General features: G+C 45.7%; 1 protein-coding gene across 3 annotated transcripts in view; it reads right to left on the bottom strand.

The window, feature by feature from the left end:
- The window catches only part of LOC148542957 (ultra-long-chain fatty acid omega-hydroxylase-like), a 76,150-nt gene that overhangs the window by 42,279 nt on the left and 18,861 nt on the right, over positions 1–15,010 (bottom strand). For all 3 annotated transcript variants that reach the window (XM_088462524.1, XM_088462525.1, XM_088462521.1), the window contains exon 2: positions 8,631–8,853. In XM_088462524.1, coding sequence (XP_088318650.1) covers positions 8,631–8,852 — 222 coding nt within the window. In that variant the 5' untranslated portion in view covers position 8,853. The remainder of the gene's footprint in view (positions 1–8,630; positions 8,854–15,010) is intronic.

The following is a 15,010-nucleotide window of genomic DNA, read 5'->3' on the forward strand; positions in this document are numbered from 1 at the left end:
TTTTACCTGAGTTGCCCCCCCTCCAGTGTGTACTCCGAAAGAGTGTTTAGTGCAGCCGGGAACCTTGTCAGCGAAAGGCGTAGGAGGTTGCTTCCACAGAATGTGGAGAAGATGATGTTCATCAAAATGAATTATCAGCTCTTCCAGGGAGACCAGCCTCCAGAATGTACAGAGGGACCTGTGGTGGTGGATTCAAGTGGGGACGAGTTAATACTTTGTGAGGATGAGGATGTACACACTGAAGAGGGTGAGGAATCGGTGGATGAGGAGGATGAGGATGACATCTTGCCTCCATAGAGCCAGTTTGTGCAGGGACAGATTAATTACCAGCTTGTTTTGTGGGGGCCCAAACGAGCCAATCATTTCAGCCACAGTTGTGTGGCAGACCCTGGCGCTGAAATGATTGCTTTGTTAAAGTGTGCATGTCCTGTTTATACAACATATGGGTGGGTGGGAGGGCCCAAGGACAATTCCATCTTGCACCTCTTTTTTTTCTTTGCATTATGTACAGTTTGGGGCCTAGTTTTTCAAACTGCCATCCTGTCTGCCACTGCAGTATCACGCCTAGATGGGTCACGTGTTTGTGCCGCCCACTCGTGTCGCTTAGCATAGTCATCCAGCTACCTCGGTGCAACCTTTTGGACATAAAAACACTATTGTGAGGTGTGAGGTGTTCAGAATAGACTGGAAATGAGTGGAAATTAAGGTTATTGAGGTTAATAATAGCATAGGGGCAGAAAAACCTACAAATTCTGTGATTTTAGCTGTTTTTATGCTTTTTTTCAAAAAAATACAGATCCAAAACACAAAACCCAGAACCCAAAACACGGAAGGGTGGTTTTGGCAAAACCAATCCAGATCCAAAACACGAAGAAAGATCCAGATCCAAAACCAAAACACGAAAAGTGGCCGGTGCACACCCCTAATTTAAAGTATATTACTCTAAGTTTGTGAAATATACAGTAGTTATTACTAAAAATGAAAAACTGCCTCTGTCTGTACTTTGGATTGTGGTAAGATTGATACCATAAGGCATATTTCACATTTGCTGGTTTTGACCGACCGTGGAAGAACCTGGCGGTAGCCAGCCGGGTTATTCAGGCACTCAGTGCCTTTCACAAGCAGCGGCTTTGAGACACTTTTAATGTGTTTGTTTGTTTTTTAATCTAATGGGCATGCGCAGGAGCTGCACAAGCCCGGCCGGCACAAGCCAGTGTGTGTGAAAGGAAACATTGTTACCTATACACAACTGGCGTGCAGGGACAGGACAGACATGGACATGCACAGTGGATATTCCCGGCTGTAACACGGCGACCGTGCCGTGGCTGTGCTGTGTGAAAGAAGGCACCTGCTTTCAGCCACCACTATTATTCACACGCGGCAAAAAAACGGGCAGCTTTTTGCCGCCCGGTCAAAACCGGCAAGTGTGAAATAGCCCTAGGTGTCCACATACATCTATCTTCAATCGCTCCAAATAGACCCATTTGGCATGCCATGGACTTTGTAACTAAGCCGCACCATGAGTCTTGTCATAGACGTTATCACAAAATATGCGCATCACTAATCATAAAATGAGAACATTTAAAAAAATCAAAAGAAGGAGGTTTGATAAGAGTGAGCGGCACCTGCTTCTTGCTATGTTTCTTTGGGGTAGATGTATGAAGCAGTGAAAAGAGTGGAGAAGTGTGCCAGTGGAGAGGTTACCCATGGCAACCAATCAGCTTTGAGGATGCATTTATCAGGTACATTCTGTAAAATAATAGGTAGGAGCTGAACGAGTCTGCAATCCCACACGGTGACTGGCAGCAGACTGTCAGTGATTGACAGTCTGCTGCCATTTGTGGGCTGGGAGGGGACAGTGATGCCCTCCGATTCCTGAAACGGAGGAGTGTCGTCGCGGTTGGGGGGGGGGCGGTGGAGAAGCCAGGATCTCCGTCAGCTGACAGATTTCCTGGATTCTTACTCTCATCTGCTGCGGCCGGCTGCGGGACCCTATGGGTCACTTAGCCGTCTGATGTTCCGCAGAGTATCTGATGCTGTGTTGGACAACACAGCTCGGATACGTAATGCAACAGGAGGCGTGATGCCTCCTTCTGCATTACCATATCTGCACAGACAGAATTGCAAAGCTTCTTGCGAGTAGCTTTGCCACTCTGTCTGAAGCAGAATCAGGCCCTTTATACACCATGAGCGATTTTGTACGCAGATACAATGCAAATAAGATGCTAAAGTTAGTACAAAGTACGAAAGTCTGTGAATCACTACCCTTGGTGGAGTGTCCAAGTAGGACCATGCATCTCGCGCAACACAGTGCAGAAATGATAGGTGTTTGGGAACTTTTTTTCCATATACGGTCTTAAGCAAAGGCGTAGCTACCATAGGTGCAGCCACTACCTCCCATGCACCAAACGCTCACATAACGCCGCAGAGAGATGTTCTCCGGACGCTGCCTACTTGGAGGGACAGTCTTGTCACACCTCCCAACAGCCCCACGCCCAGCATCCATCACGCCTGCACCCAGCGTCAGTGAGGAGAGTTATACAAGAGGAAAGAAGGGGGAATTGCTGATGGCTAGTCGGACAGGGGGCCCGCAGCACTGATGATCCCTGCAGCAAACTGCTTCCTAATCCCAGGCTGAACTGTGTCTGACTAAAAAGCAGTTTGTAGGAGGGATCAGTGACCACTTCTCTCACTATTACGCCACTGAGGTGAGCAGCACCTACGGTAGCTACGTCTCTGAGGGCTGTGTACTTGCCCCAGGGAGTCAGCCAGCCCCTGCACCTCAGCACAGCCCTGCCCCCCAGCTGTGACCACCAAGTCCATACAAGCCTTTTTATCCCCTGCTTGTCTAGTAAGGGTAACTTACACAAATACATGATACATCCTGATTACACAGTAATATCATTGCTTACCTCATTTTCATTCAAGTTACATTTTCACATGGAGTCTGAAAAACCAACGCTGTGGTACAGCACATGGGTTTGGGTGGAGTAAAAATTTGCTTAGTTTTACAAAGCAGTGTATAAAATAAATTTAACTGGAAGGAGTGTAGAAACATTACTAAAATGAGGACATGGCATAGGGAGGGCCGTCCTGCAGTTTTCGCTGCAAAAGAACATGATGTTGCACCAGCTGTAAGCTGACAGAGAATGGGTCTTGTTCTATACTTCAAAGTGGGGAAAATCATGCAAGAACAAGCATCCATAGTGTAATCTTCAACAAGCAATATCCAGCCTTCATAGTATAGGGCCATTAAATATATATTTTAATTGCTAATCTTGATGACTGCAGTAAGTACAGACATTGAGGCTGATGAACATTTGGTCGTAAAATGGAAATAATTTGCTGAAAAGAATGCACACACAAATAACATGGAATCAGTATGCATTACCGCGGTTCAAATCCCGAAGCTGGAAGCCCGGCAAGGGTGAAGATCCCGACAGCGGATTTAGGTAAGTAATGCTAAAGGTGCATACACACACAACAATTTTTTGAACGATCGATAACGATATCATTTATCGTTCAATCGTTGAAAAAATCGTTAATTTTCTGAGTTAAAACGATGAACGATTATTGTTCATGCGCGTTCACGTTTGTAGTTCAGTCAGACTGACCAACTCAACGATTTTCAGTAAGGGAATATGCAAAAATCGTTTGTAGTTCAAAAAAATCCTTAATTACATTTAGTAAATGAAAGATTTTAGTAAACGATTTTTGTTCATTTATCCCTTGAAAAAATGACCGAAAATCGTTTACTAAAATCGTTCATTTACTAAATCGTTGTGTGTATGCAGCTCAAGACTGGTGTTGTATACACTATGCAGATATAATAATTACAAAAAAAAGTATTATTTAATGTTTCCTGATAGTAATGTAGTTTACAAAAGTGCAAAAATTAAATTTGCATCTAGTTTAGCACATACCAACTAGATTTTATACAATTCATGGACTTGAAAATGGCGCCATATACATGGTGTAAAGTTATTGTATGTTCTTATTGGGAGGATAAATAAGTGCAGAGCCGATGCATTCGTTTGTTTACGTACACAAGTAAATGCAAGACTTGATTTGCGGGCAAGATCCTTAAAGGACATGCAAGGCACCTTTACAGGAAGTCCCTGGTTTGCAGGAACAAAGAAATAACACCCCCCTCCCCCATCCTCACAAAAGGCTTAAGATGGGTACACACGTAAAGATTATCTGTCCAACCAGCCAACTAGTTGATTGGTTTGTAATGAAAATCTGGTAAGGTATGAGGGCAAATGACAATCAGCAATTTGCTCCCAAACACTGGAAAGTGGACAAGAACTATTGTTTGTTAAATGTTTGATCTAAACAATTTATTCAAACTTGTCTGACTGACCATTTTCATCTGTTTTCTGGCATTTAGGAGCAAATTTCTGATCATTTACTCCCATACGTTACCAGATTTTCATTCCAACCAATCAACAAGTTGGCTGGTTGGACAGATAATCTTTAGATGTGTAGCCAGCTGATGCTTACACACGGGACGATTTTATCCTCGAACGAAAATAATCCTGTGTGTCCCCAGCAGGGGTGTGCTCAGTGCTGTTAACAACACTGAGCACAACACTGAACGAAATCAATAACAATTTCGTTCAGTCCCGGGCTCCCTCCCTCATCCCCGAACATGTTCAACCTGACATTATTGTCAGGTTGGACAGGAGGTTCGGGCGATGAACGAAAACCTACAAACGGGAGCGCGCATTTGGGATTTTCGTTCATCGTTATGCCTCAGATACTGAATGATTTTTTGAACGATTTAACGAAAACGACGTCGTTAACGTCAAATTGTTGAAAAAAAAAATCGTCCCGGCTGTTCTCAAACAGCGATACCTTTTGCATTTTGTATGGTAAATACTGTATATAAGGGCAATTCAAATGTATGAGACAATACCAATGTCCTTTTACTCATCATTTTTAAGTCTTGAGGTTTAAATGAGCATTTTTAAATGAATTAAGGTGCGTGGTCATAAAGTGGATGTAGGAAGCTGCAAAAGGGATAGTTTCCAAAATATGACAGTCTCAGCACTTTGTATAATGCAGACATTTAATTTTGAAAACCTTTTGGGCTCAATACAATAAGACATGAAGGGGATGAGTTGCCGTTGAAACGCTGTAGAAACACCGCCATTGGCACGGCAATTCCCCCCTCGTGGCCCGATCTTACCCAGGACTGAGTCAGACAGTGCCATAAGTGCGGCATACAGCCGCACTTAGTTGCCCTGCGAGGTAATTCGCTCCTATGTTGGATTGAGCCCTTATGCTGGGTACACACTGGACGATATATTATCCTATCGGAGGACTAATGTGTACCGGCTATGTCGCCGATGACGCGTGCTCCTGTGCGTCGTCAGTGACATCACCCGTTGGACCTGTATGCAGGTCTGACAGGCGACATCGCTAGCGAGGGCCACTTAATCGGCAAGTGCGTACCCAGCCAGGTCCAGTTGCTAACGAGGTCGGTACACACTAGACATCGTTTAGTGTGTACTGGCCTTTAGTATCTGTTTATTTTAAACATGTCATCATGACTGCAGATTCCTCATATTATTTATGCTAAGCTTTGAACTATAAGTATGCCCTTATCTCTCTTTGACCACCTTTCATTATCAATTGTATTATTTACCAAGCAGCATAAGCAAAAACAGTAATTAGTAACAATTTATTGTGTTAGCGGCCACCAGGGGCATAGCGTGGGTGAAGCAGGTGGAGCATATGCTTTTGCTTCAAGTTCAGCTGAGACTTCCTATTTCCTGCTGTGGTCACATGGTGCACAGCAGTTCTGGCTGGCTGTGTGCTGCTCCTGGTATTGGTCCTGGTCCATAGGCACTGGGAGGAAGGGGGTCAAGGGAGAAGCTTGCCTCCCCAACATTTGAGAGAGGGGCAAGGGGACACGGAGTGCACTGCACAAGTGCAGTGCATTACTGGGAGCTGAGTAAGTCACATCAGACACCACAAAAGGTCAGAGAGACATGTGCTGAACTCTGATTGGTGGAGCTCATCACATGCTTCTCTGGCCCGTGGAGGAGATCAGCAGCAGCAGTGCCACCAACAGATATCATGGGGCCTGGTACACACAATTTTTAGGGCCACAGTCTCCCTCCAAACCCTACAGTGTACCTCCAGGCCCAGCCCCCAGTACCCTTGAGCCCCAGCCCACAGTGTCCCTCCAATCCCAGCCCACGGGTTTCCCTCAAGCCCCAGCCCAGTGTCTCTCCAGCCTCCAGAGTTATCGTCTATGTTTTCTTGCTGCCCACCGCGGCTTCAACCGAAGCAATAAAGTAGCAGTTGCCTGGATGGATTCCATCCATACATGCCTACATCCTGCTGATCACTGCAGTGGTGCAGGAAGAGGTATGAGTGAGGCTTACTTGTGGGCTCCTCCAAGGCCGCCTAGGACCTTGGAGCCCATTACAGCTGTGCCCCTAGTCCCCCTCTGTCGTCGAGCCTGAGCAGCAGCCTCATGGGACGGATGAATTAGAGCTAGGCAGTACCTGCTGGACCTGTGTAATGTACGCTGGATGCTGAGAAAGAATGGAGCCACTGTAATGAACAGAAGCAGTGAGGTAATTACTATGTAGGAAACACTTATAAAGCTGTATGTGACATGTTTGACTTATTAGAGGATAAAGTTTAGGGAAACTGCATATTTGTTTATTTTTGACCATATTGGAAACTCACAATACATACTATTGATAGAACTAAACAAAACCAACTTACAGATGCGTCCTCATATAGCTAGCCTCCCTGCGCGTTAAACAGCCCTACTAGTCGCGCCATGCCGTGGTGTGACTCTGTAGCGCAGAGCGTTTTTTTGTGCGACTTTTCCCCTTCAAATGTGTCTTATTCACGCAGTGATGCAAATAGACACACAAGCAGCTTCTGCTGATTAAAATTATATGCGGCATTCTATGTGCGACTGCATCTGCATGCGAAACGTTACATTATGGTGCATACACACGGTCAGATATGTCAGATGAACGATTTCAGATAGTATTAAAATGAATGAAATCATCCAAATCTAACTGCAAACACATCAGATATCGTTATCTGACAGGCGGGAAAGTGCATCGTTCATCGTTGCAGGTTCACATGTCAGATTTTCTTTCAGATATGAACGATTGAACGATTTTTTAAATCGTTATCGCAGATCTGACAGAAAATCTGACCATGTGTATGCACCATTACAGTGTCGCAGCCGCTGACACTAAGTAGTATTTTGCATGCAGATATTTATTCTACTGAAATCTGTGTTTTTTTTTTTTTTTAATAAAAATGTTTTTGTTGTTGTTGGTTTTTGTAAACAGCCCGGCATAGTGTGTGTAGTGGTGTCTGGTAATAATTCCCATGTGTAGCATGAATGTAATGTGTACACCTAGGGGTAAATTTACTAAAGTGAGAATTTTTAGAAGTGAGTTTTAAAAGTTATGTTGCCCATAGCAACCAGATTCTAGCTATTATCTTTTTGAAGGTGCTACGTAAAATGTTAAGTAGAATCTGATTGGTTGCTATGGGCAACATCACTTTTAAAACTCACTTCTAAAAACTCTCACTTTAGTAAATGTACCCCCTATTGTGCTAAATTGATAGCATTATTAGTTGTTGCATGAACTTCTGGATTGATGGAATTGGGAGTCCCTATGTCTGTATTTGGGTAGAGTGACATTGTAGTCACTATACTTGCATGTTCATGTCTGTGCATAGGGTAGCCAGATGGAGAATATTTGCAGTGGTTTGTGTGTGTATAGTACAGGGAATAGCAGGGTGCATACACTGGGCTCAATCCTATTAGGTTCAAGTAGTGACTGCGAGCCGTTCTCAGAGCGAACTTGCATTGCACAATGGTCTCTGTAGTCCTAGAGCTAGGGGGGGAGATGTACTAACGGCGAAAATGCAGTAAAACCGCATTCCCCGTATGTACTAAGCAGCAGAATGCTTTGCTTCGCTAGGTAACGCCACCTTCACCTTACCCAATAGAAGCCTAAGGGCTCCTTAACGCGACGCTCCTGGCTGGGAGGGATCCGATCAGATCCCTCCCATGAGCCCCCGCGGCCCGCAGCCTTCTGCGCATGCGCAGAAGGACTTCTGGGTATTCAACCCGGAATTCCCTCTGCCCGGCAGCATCATAAAGTACAGCTCTTAACGAGAGAGCTGTCCCTTGCGAAATCCTGTGTACATACCATGGTAAGTAACCACAGTATGTACGCAAAGTCAGGGGGGGGGGGGAATGTACCGCATCAAGATAGCGTGCTTAGTACATCTCCACCATGGTTCAGTACTCAGGGGATAAACTCCTAAGCCTATGCCAAACTACAACTCCTGGCAGCACTCAGATAACCATCCTCCTCCTCTTCCAGTGTTGGTTGGATAAATTGTCTGTACAGGGATGCTCTTTTGACCCTAGGGGCAATGAGTTATATGTAATACCTCTTTTACACTGCAGCTAAAACCCGGGTTATTGCTGGGTTTACCCGGGTTGCTACTTTTTGTTAGAGAGTTCTTCAGTTACATTTGTACAAACACCTAATATATGCATTTGAAAGTTACTCTTCATTTTTTTCTATGGTAGTAACTTATTCGTTATAAGTCTCCTGGTATATGCTTACCATTCCTAAGTGTCCTAGAAGCCAGTTGCGTTTTGGAGGTTCTGGGAAGCAGCCGAGTCTTTTGGCATTGATTGCATATGCCCTTAGTAAGAGAAATACCTTCAGGCACGTACGAATAATGAGAACAGCGAAGAAGAGAAGCAGAGCAGAGACTGTAGAAATTCTGAAAGGTGTGGGCTCCACACTTAGTGCGTCCAGCAGATAGTCCACTATGGGCAACATTCTGAGTAATTAAAAAAGACAATATGATGAATAGTAGCAAGTTATTATTATTAGATTTTATTTATAGCCTTTCAAATACTATAGGAGATCGAAGAGGGAAACACATTTTTTTTTATTTGGTTTTCACTCTGTTTTATTTAGTTTTGGTGGAGATTATAATAAATATATTGAGATTCACTGCAAAAGCAAATGAACACAAACCTTAAATCTGTTTAAAACAATGCCTGGGTCACACAATGTAACTGTACAAAAATGTAATAAATAAAAGTATCACAGGGCTGGATCCAATTAGGTACGAGTAAGTGCAGCTGGTACAGTCGGACTTTCTGATTATTGTTTGCAGCCCTATAGGATATTGACCGACAGTTGTCGCTATCCTAACCCTGTCATTCGGCCTTAAGCGAGCGAGCCAGTAAGGAATCAGCAGTTTCAGGGACCTTGGACTAGGTGATTTCAACATTCTGATTTACATCACCATTGTGTCCATATACAAACGCAGGGGGGTTTCCGGTTGCCTGGAAACCCCCCTTCACAGCCCACACCATAACCACAATAGAAATAGTAATATAATAGAATTTTACTAGAGCTGCATGTTCTTCCCAGTATCACAAACTAAATAATTAGCACCACCTGTGAATCTTTTAACATAAGTGTCAGACAGTAAGAAATACACCTATGCACAAACTAGGAGATCTGGTAAACATGCACTGTTAGGGGTGCACTGCTATACGCCATCTAGAGGTTTAATTATTAATACTGTATAATTATTATTATTACATTTTATTTATAGGGCGCCACAAGTGGTCCGCAGCGCCGTACATACAGTAAAGGGTACACAGAACATTACATTACAATACAGTAACCAAAATATAAACAGAACACAAGTTTCAATGAGCAACACAATTCTCCATACACAGTACAGCTCTGAAGGTGAAGGCTGTCATAGAAGTGTTAGAGAAGAAGGCTGTGAGACAGTGGGGAGGGGGACCCTGCTCCTAGGAGCTTATAATCTAGGGGAGAGGGGAGACAGACAGATGACATGAGGCATGGGTGTGTAAAGGGTGACCTGAGTGTAGGAAGTAAGCAAGGAAGAGATGGCTGAGGCGGGAGGGACAGAGACTAGGTAACATGGTTATGTGGTGGAAGGGTATGCTTTGGTGAACAGGTGGGTTTTCAGTGCACGTTTGAAGCTCTGCAAGGTCGGGGAGAGCCTGATCGAGCGAGGAAGCTCATTTCATTGGAGGGGGGCTGCACGGGCAAAATAATACACATCGTTGGTAGTTTCCGACATTTTCATGGCCAATTTGTGAACGATTATGATATCTTTATATCGCTCATTTTAAATCGGGTAGTGGATGCCCACTTTAACACACTGACTGCCTAACCCTAAGTCCTCCCCGGGAGCCCCCAACCTAACCCTCCCCCCCCCCCCCGCGGCTGTCTGCGCCCCCTTTTTCGGTATGCCGGGTGTCGGGCCACCTGGCGTAGGTATTTCGACGCCTGTCATTAGACCCCTGCCGGGATTAAACAATCGGGAAGCCGGCAGTCGGCATTTTGACCGTCGGCATCCTCACTGCATCCCCTTCTACCCGTCTCATTTCCTTTCTCCTATACACATATTGGGCCTGATTCAGACCCACTCACGAGCGGCTGTCCGCTCGCAAGTGGGTCGATGTTATGGACTGAGCATGCGCACGACGGAGGGAGCTCCGTCGTGCGCATGCGCCAGACGCGACGAGCGAAGGAAAGTCCTTCGCTCGTTGTGTCCGATCAAAGGGGGCGTGCTGTCAATGTTGATTGACAGCACGCCCCCTTTGGTGGGCGTGCCGGGGGCGTGCCTCCCTGACGGGGGCGTTCCCACGGGAACGCCTCCCGTCAGAAGCCGGCCCACTGACATCACTAGTGATGTCAGTGGGAGTGATTTTGGCTCTGATAGAGCCAAAATCACTCCGGAGCTTGCGGTTGAAAACCTCAACCGCAGGCTCCGGCTCGCAATTTCGATGGTCGCGATGGTCTCGACCATCGCGGCCATCACAAAGCACGCTCGTATAGCCAGTGGGTGGTGACCCACAGCTATACGAGCGTCCAGGAGGACGCTCCATGAAAATGGAGCCCGGCCCTCATTCAGAGCGGGCGCTCTGCTCAGAGCGTACGGCTCTGAATGAGGGCCATAGTCATTCTGCCAATCCTCAAAATAAATCTTTTGACCTATCTAACATTTCTCTTCAGCTTCCTCCCTATTTCGATCTTTCCCTTTGCATCCAAAATACAGTACTACAGTGTCCTGAAAACAAGCCCCTCCGCTCAGTCCATTCTGCCAATCCCCAAAATAAATCTTTCGACCTATCTAACATTTCTCTTCAGCTTCCTCCCTATTTCGCTCTTTCCCTTTGCATCCAAAATACAGTACTACAGTGTCCTGTAAACAAGCCCCTCTGCTCAGTCCATTCTTAACTCTCCATAATCATGCTGCTTCCACATAACACTGAACCTGCACTCACCAACGTGATCAATGCTCCACCTATAGCAAATTCTAAAGCTGGGTACACACTGGGTGATCTATCAGCCGGGCAATATATTACGAATGCATCAGCGGGTGTGTACCCCTGTAAATACTGAATGACGGTGTTCATAGACATATTGCATCAGCTGTGCAGCACAGCAGATGGGGATATAGCTGCAGATATATTGGTGCATCTGCGCGCCCTGCCGATCGCCCGTACACATGCTGCAGGGACTTTGCGGTGAGTGACAGCATAACTGGGCGAGTAAATATAAATGACCACTCAGTTGTAACATCAGGCCCGACACATTGGACGTACGATTAGTAAGTATATATGCACTTACCAATTGTCAGATAGGTCGGTGGTTCAGCCAAACGTCTGACCCGTCGACCTAGTGTGTACCCAGCATAAATCCTGGAACTCTCTGCTGGTTTTGACAATGTTGATCACCAGCTTCTCCTGTACCCCCTTTACTTTCAAGACTGTACTTGCAAAGTTCTTTCCTGGTTTTGCCTCTCAACACATCTTCCCCTCTACTACCACTATCTGCTGGGATACAAAAAGGGTCTAAGCTCTGCCCTCTGCTTTTCTACCTGTACCTTTCTTCTCTTGGGGACCTAATTAGCTCATTAACCTGACCTCTCCCAGATTATACTATATTGTGATCTTGTGTAATCAACTATACCTCTGCTATCTCCACATGGATGTCTCAATGCTATCTAAAGCTCAACATGCCCAAAACAGAATTTATTATCTGTGCTCCTCTCACAGTCCCCACATTCCTGCAAATCTCCCTCCCTATCATTAACAGCACAGTTCTATCAGACAGTGGACCTCATTCAAAGTCGCTCGTAACCGGCTCGATGTTTTGGTCCTGCACACGTGCAGCGGCCGCACTGCGCGTGTGCAAGCCCCGGAGCGAGAGAGAAACTCACTCGCTCCAGAGCTCACTACAAAAGGGGCGGCTGTCGATGTGGGGACTGTGAGAGGGGAGTTTCGATCAGAGCAGGAAGCTCCCTGGGACTTGCGGTAGTGGAGACCCAACTTTAGGGTCTCGTCGCAAGCCCCAATATGGTCTTGACCATCGCGACCATCAACCCTGTCGGTCACCAAGCTGTGGGTGGTAACCCACAGCTTAGCTAGCGACCAGGAGGCCGCCCCCCCCCCCCAAAAAAAAGCGCCCACCCTCATTCAGAGAGAGCGATCGCTTCTTGCGATCGCTTCTTGCGACCGCCTCTGAATGAGGGCTAGTCTCCCATGCCTGCTTGGTATCACAATTGACTTGCCTCATTTCTGGAACCAACCTCTTACTCCCCTTTAGAAGACTACTTTGGTAATGCTACACACTTAAGGGATTCCTCAGCATTCTGAAAAATCTAGTTGCCAGGTGTTGATTAGCATCAATGTGGGTAGCACCTAGTTAGCTGCCAGTTTTCTTGCGACATTGTGTCAGTTTGCCTTGCTCTGGCATCTCAATGCATTTTCAAATCTCCATAACATTTTGTTGCCTGATATTTCTTGAATAACCCTGCAAAATGGTACACGTACATTATCTTCATTTCTAATAAATTAGGGCAGTAATTGTAAATGTATGGTCTATGCATTATCACTGAAAAAAATCCACTGATAAAAATTAAATTAAAATCAGTACTTGCAAGATATGTCTCACATGGTTGTTATTTTCCAACCTCCAGACAGCAGTTTTTGTGTTTGGCTGTAATGTAATAATGGAAGAAAACTGTTGTGGGTATAGTATAGCATGTGATTCCCAAACTCCGCCATTACAGTCCAGGTTTTAAGGATATCCATGCTTGAGTCCAGATGGTTAAATCAAATTAACTGAGGTACTAATTAAGGGCCTTATTGAGAGATGGACAGAATTGCAGAGCTGCACACAAGCGACTGTGCAATTCTGTCCATCTCAAATGCAGCAGGAGGTGTCTGTAGAAAGCAGGTATCTCCTTGCTGCATGTGTGATCCCAGCGCTGTGACCAAGGTCGCAGCCTGGGATCAATCATCACAACCTTTGCAATTGATGGTCAAGATGGTTGCTCCTATAGCCAGGCTGCGGTAACTGAAGCTTACTGTAGACTAGCCGGGTGCTGGCAGCTGTGAGGCCAGGAAATTTGCATCCACCGACGCAGACCCTGTCCTTCCTGGAAAATATGCCCCCGTTTCTCGGAGCGGTGGCCAGCCACATGCCGACTCCGCCCCCCCCCCAAATGCTGCAGCATGTATAACATGCTGCAGCTAAGGGGAAGAGGGTCTGCGAGAGACAGACAGACACACCCCAATACTGTGCAACATTTTAGGCAGGTGTGGAAAAAATGCTGCAAAGTAACAATGCTTTCAAAAATAGAAGCGATATTAGTTTATTTTTATCAACAAAATGCAAAGTGAATGAACAGAAGAGAAATCTAAATCAAGTCAATATTTTGTGTGATCACCCTTTGCTTTCAAAACAGCATCAATTCTTCTAGGTACACTTGCACACAGTTTTTGAAGAAACTTGGCAAGGAGGTTGTTCCAAACATCTTGGAGAACTAACCACAGATCCCCTGTGGATGTACGTTTGCTCAAATCCTTCTCTTTCTTCAAGCAATCCCAGGCAGACTCGATGATGTTGAGAGCAGGGCTCTGTGGGGGCCATATAATAATTTCCAGGACTCCTTGTTCTTCTTTTTAGGCTGAAGATGGTTCTTAATGACATTGGCTGTATGTTTGGGATCATTGTCCTGCTGCAGAATAAATTTGGAGCTTCCCTGATGGTATTGCATGATGGACAAGTACCTGCCTGTATTTCTCAGCATTGAGGACACCATTATTCCTGACCAAATCTCCAACTCAATTTGCTGAAATGCAGCCCACTGTCGCATGCAGACACTTATTATTGTACCACTCTCCAGCCCTTCGGCAAGCAAACTGCCTTCTGTTACAGCCACATTTCTCACAGCTACATATTTAAAATTTTGACTCACCAGTCCAGAGCACCTGCTGCCATTTTCCTGCACCTCAGTTCCTATGTTTTCGTGCATAATTGAGTAATTTGGCCTTGTTTCCACATCAAAGGTATGGCTTTTGGCCGCAATTCTTCCACGAAGACCACTTCTGGCTAGACTTCTCCGAACAGTAGATAGGTGTACCTGGGTCCCACTGGTTTCCGCCAGTTCTGAGCACTGAAGCGTGTCCAAATAATTGCCGTGACCTCATGACATTTGAGGCCACGCCCCCTGGTGGGGCTTGCCAAGTGTTGCAGCAGCTCCTAGGGAACCCCCATCCACTCCTGACACAGTGCGGATGAGTGCCCAACCAACCTTCCCATGGCACACATAACAGGACCCTGCATGAAAAGTGGGACTGACCTGCTGAAATAGACAGCTTGGAGGTATACAAAATATTGGCTGGCTAGAATACAGGGGCCAGGGGGGGCTCTTTTTTTCACTGGCCTTTCTGGTTATCGCGTTGAAGACGTCAGATTCCCGGCAGAAGGACCTCATCAGTAAGGGGTGCCAGGGGTGAGATGATAGGTGGGGCCCTTGCCTCCAGCCGGACCGCCTCAGTCTCCTTCTTCGTTACTAACAGTTGTGGCCGCCAATGTACAATTATGAGTAAGTCTGACTCATTATACTACCTGCCTTGCCTGCTAAAAATGCT

The sequence above is a fragment of the Taudactylus pleione genome, unplaced genomic scaffold (genome assembly GCF_031769625.1).
Source record: "Taudactylus pleione unplaced genomic scaffold, aTauple2 ptg000007l, whole genome shotgun sequence".
Taxonomy (NCBI): domain Eukaryota; kingdom Metazoa; phylum Chordata; class Amphibia; order Anura; family Myobatrachidae; genus Taudactylus; species Taudactylus pleione.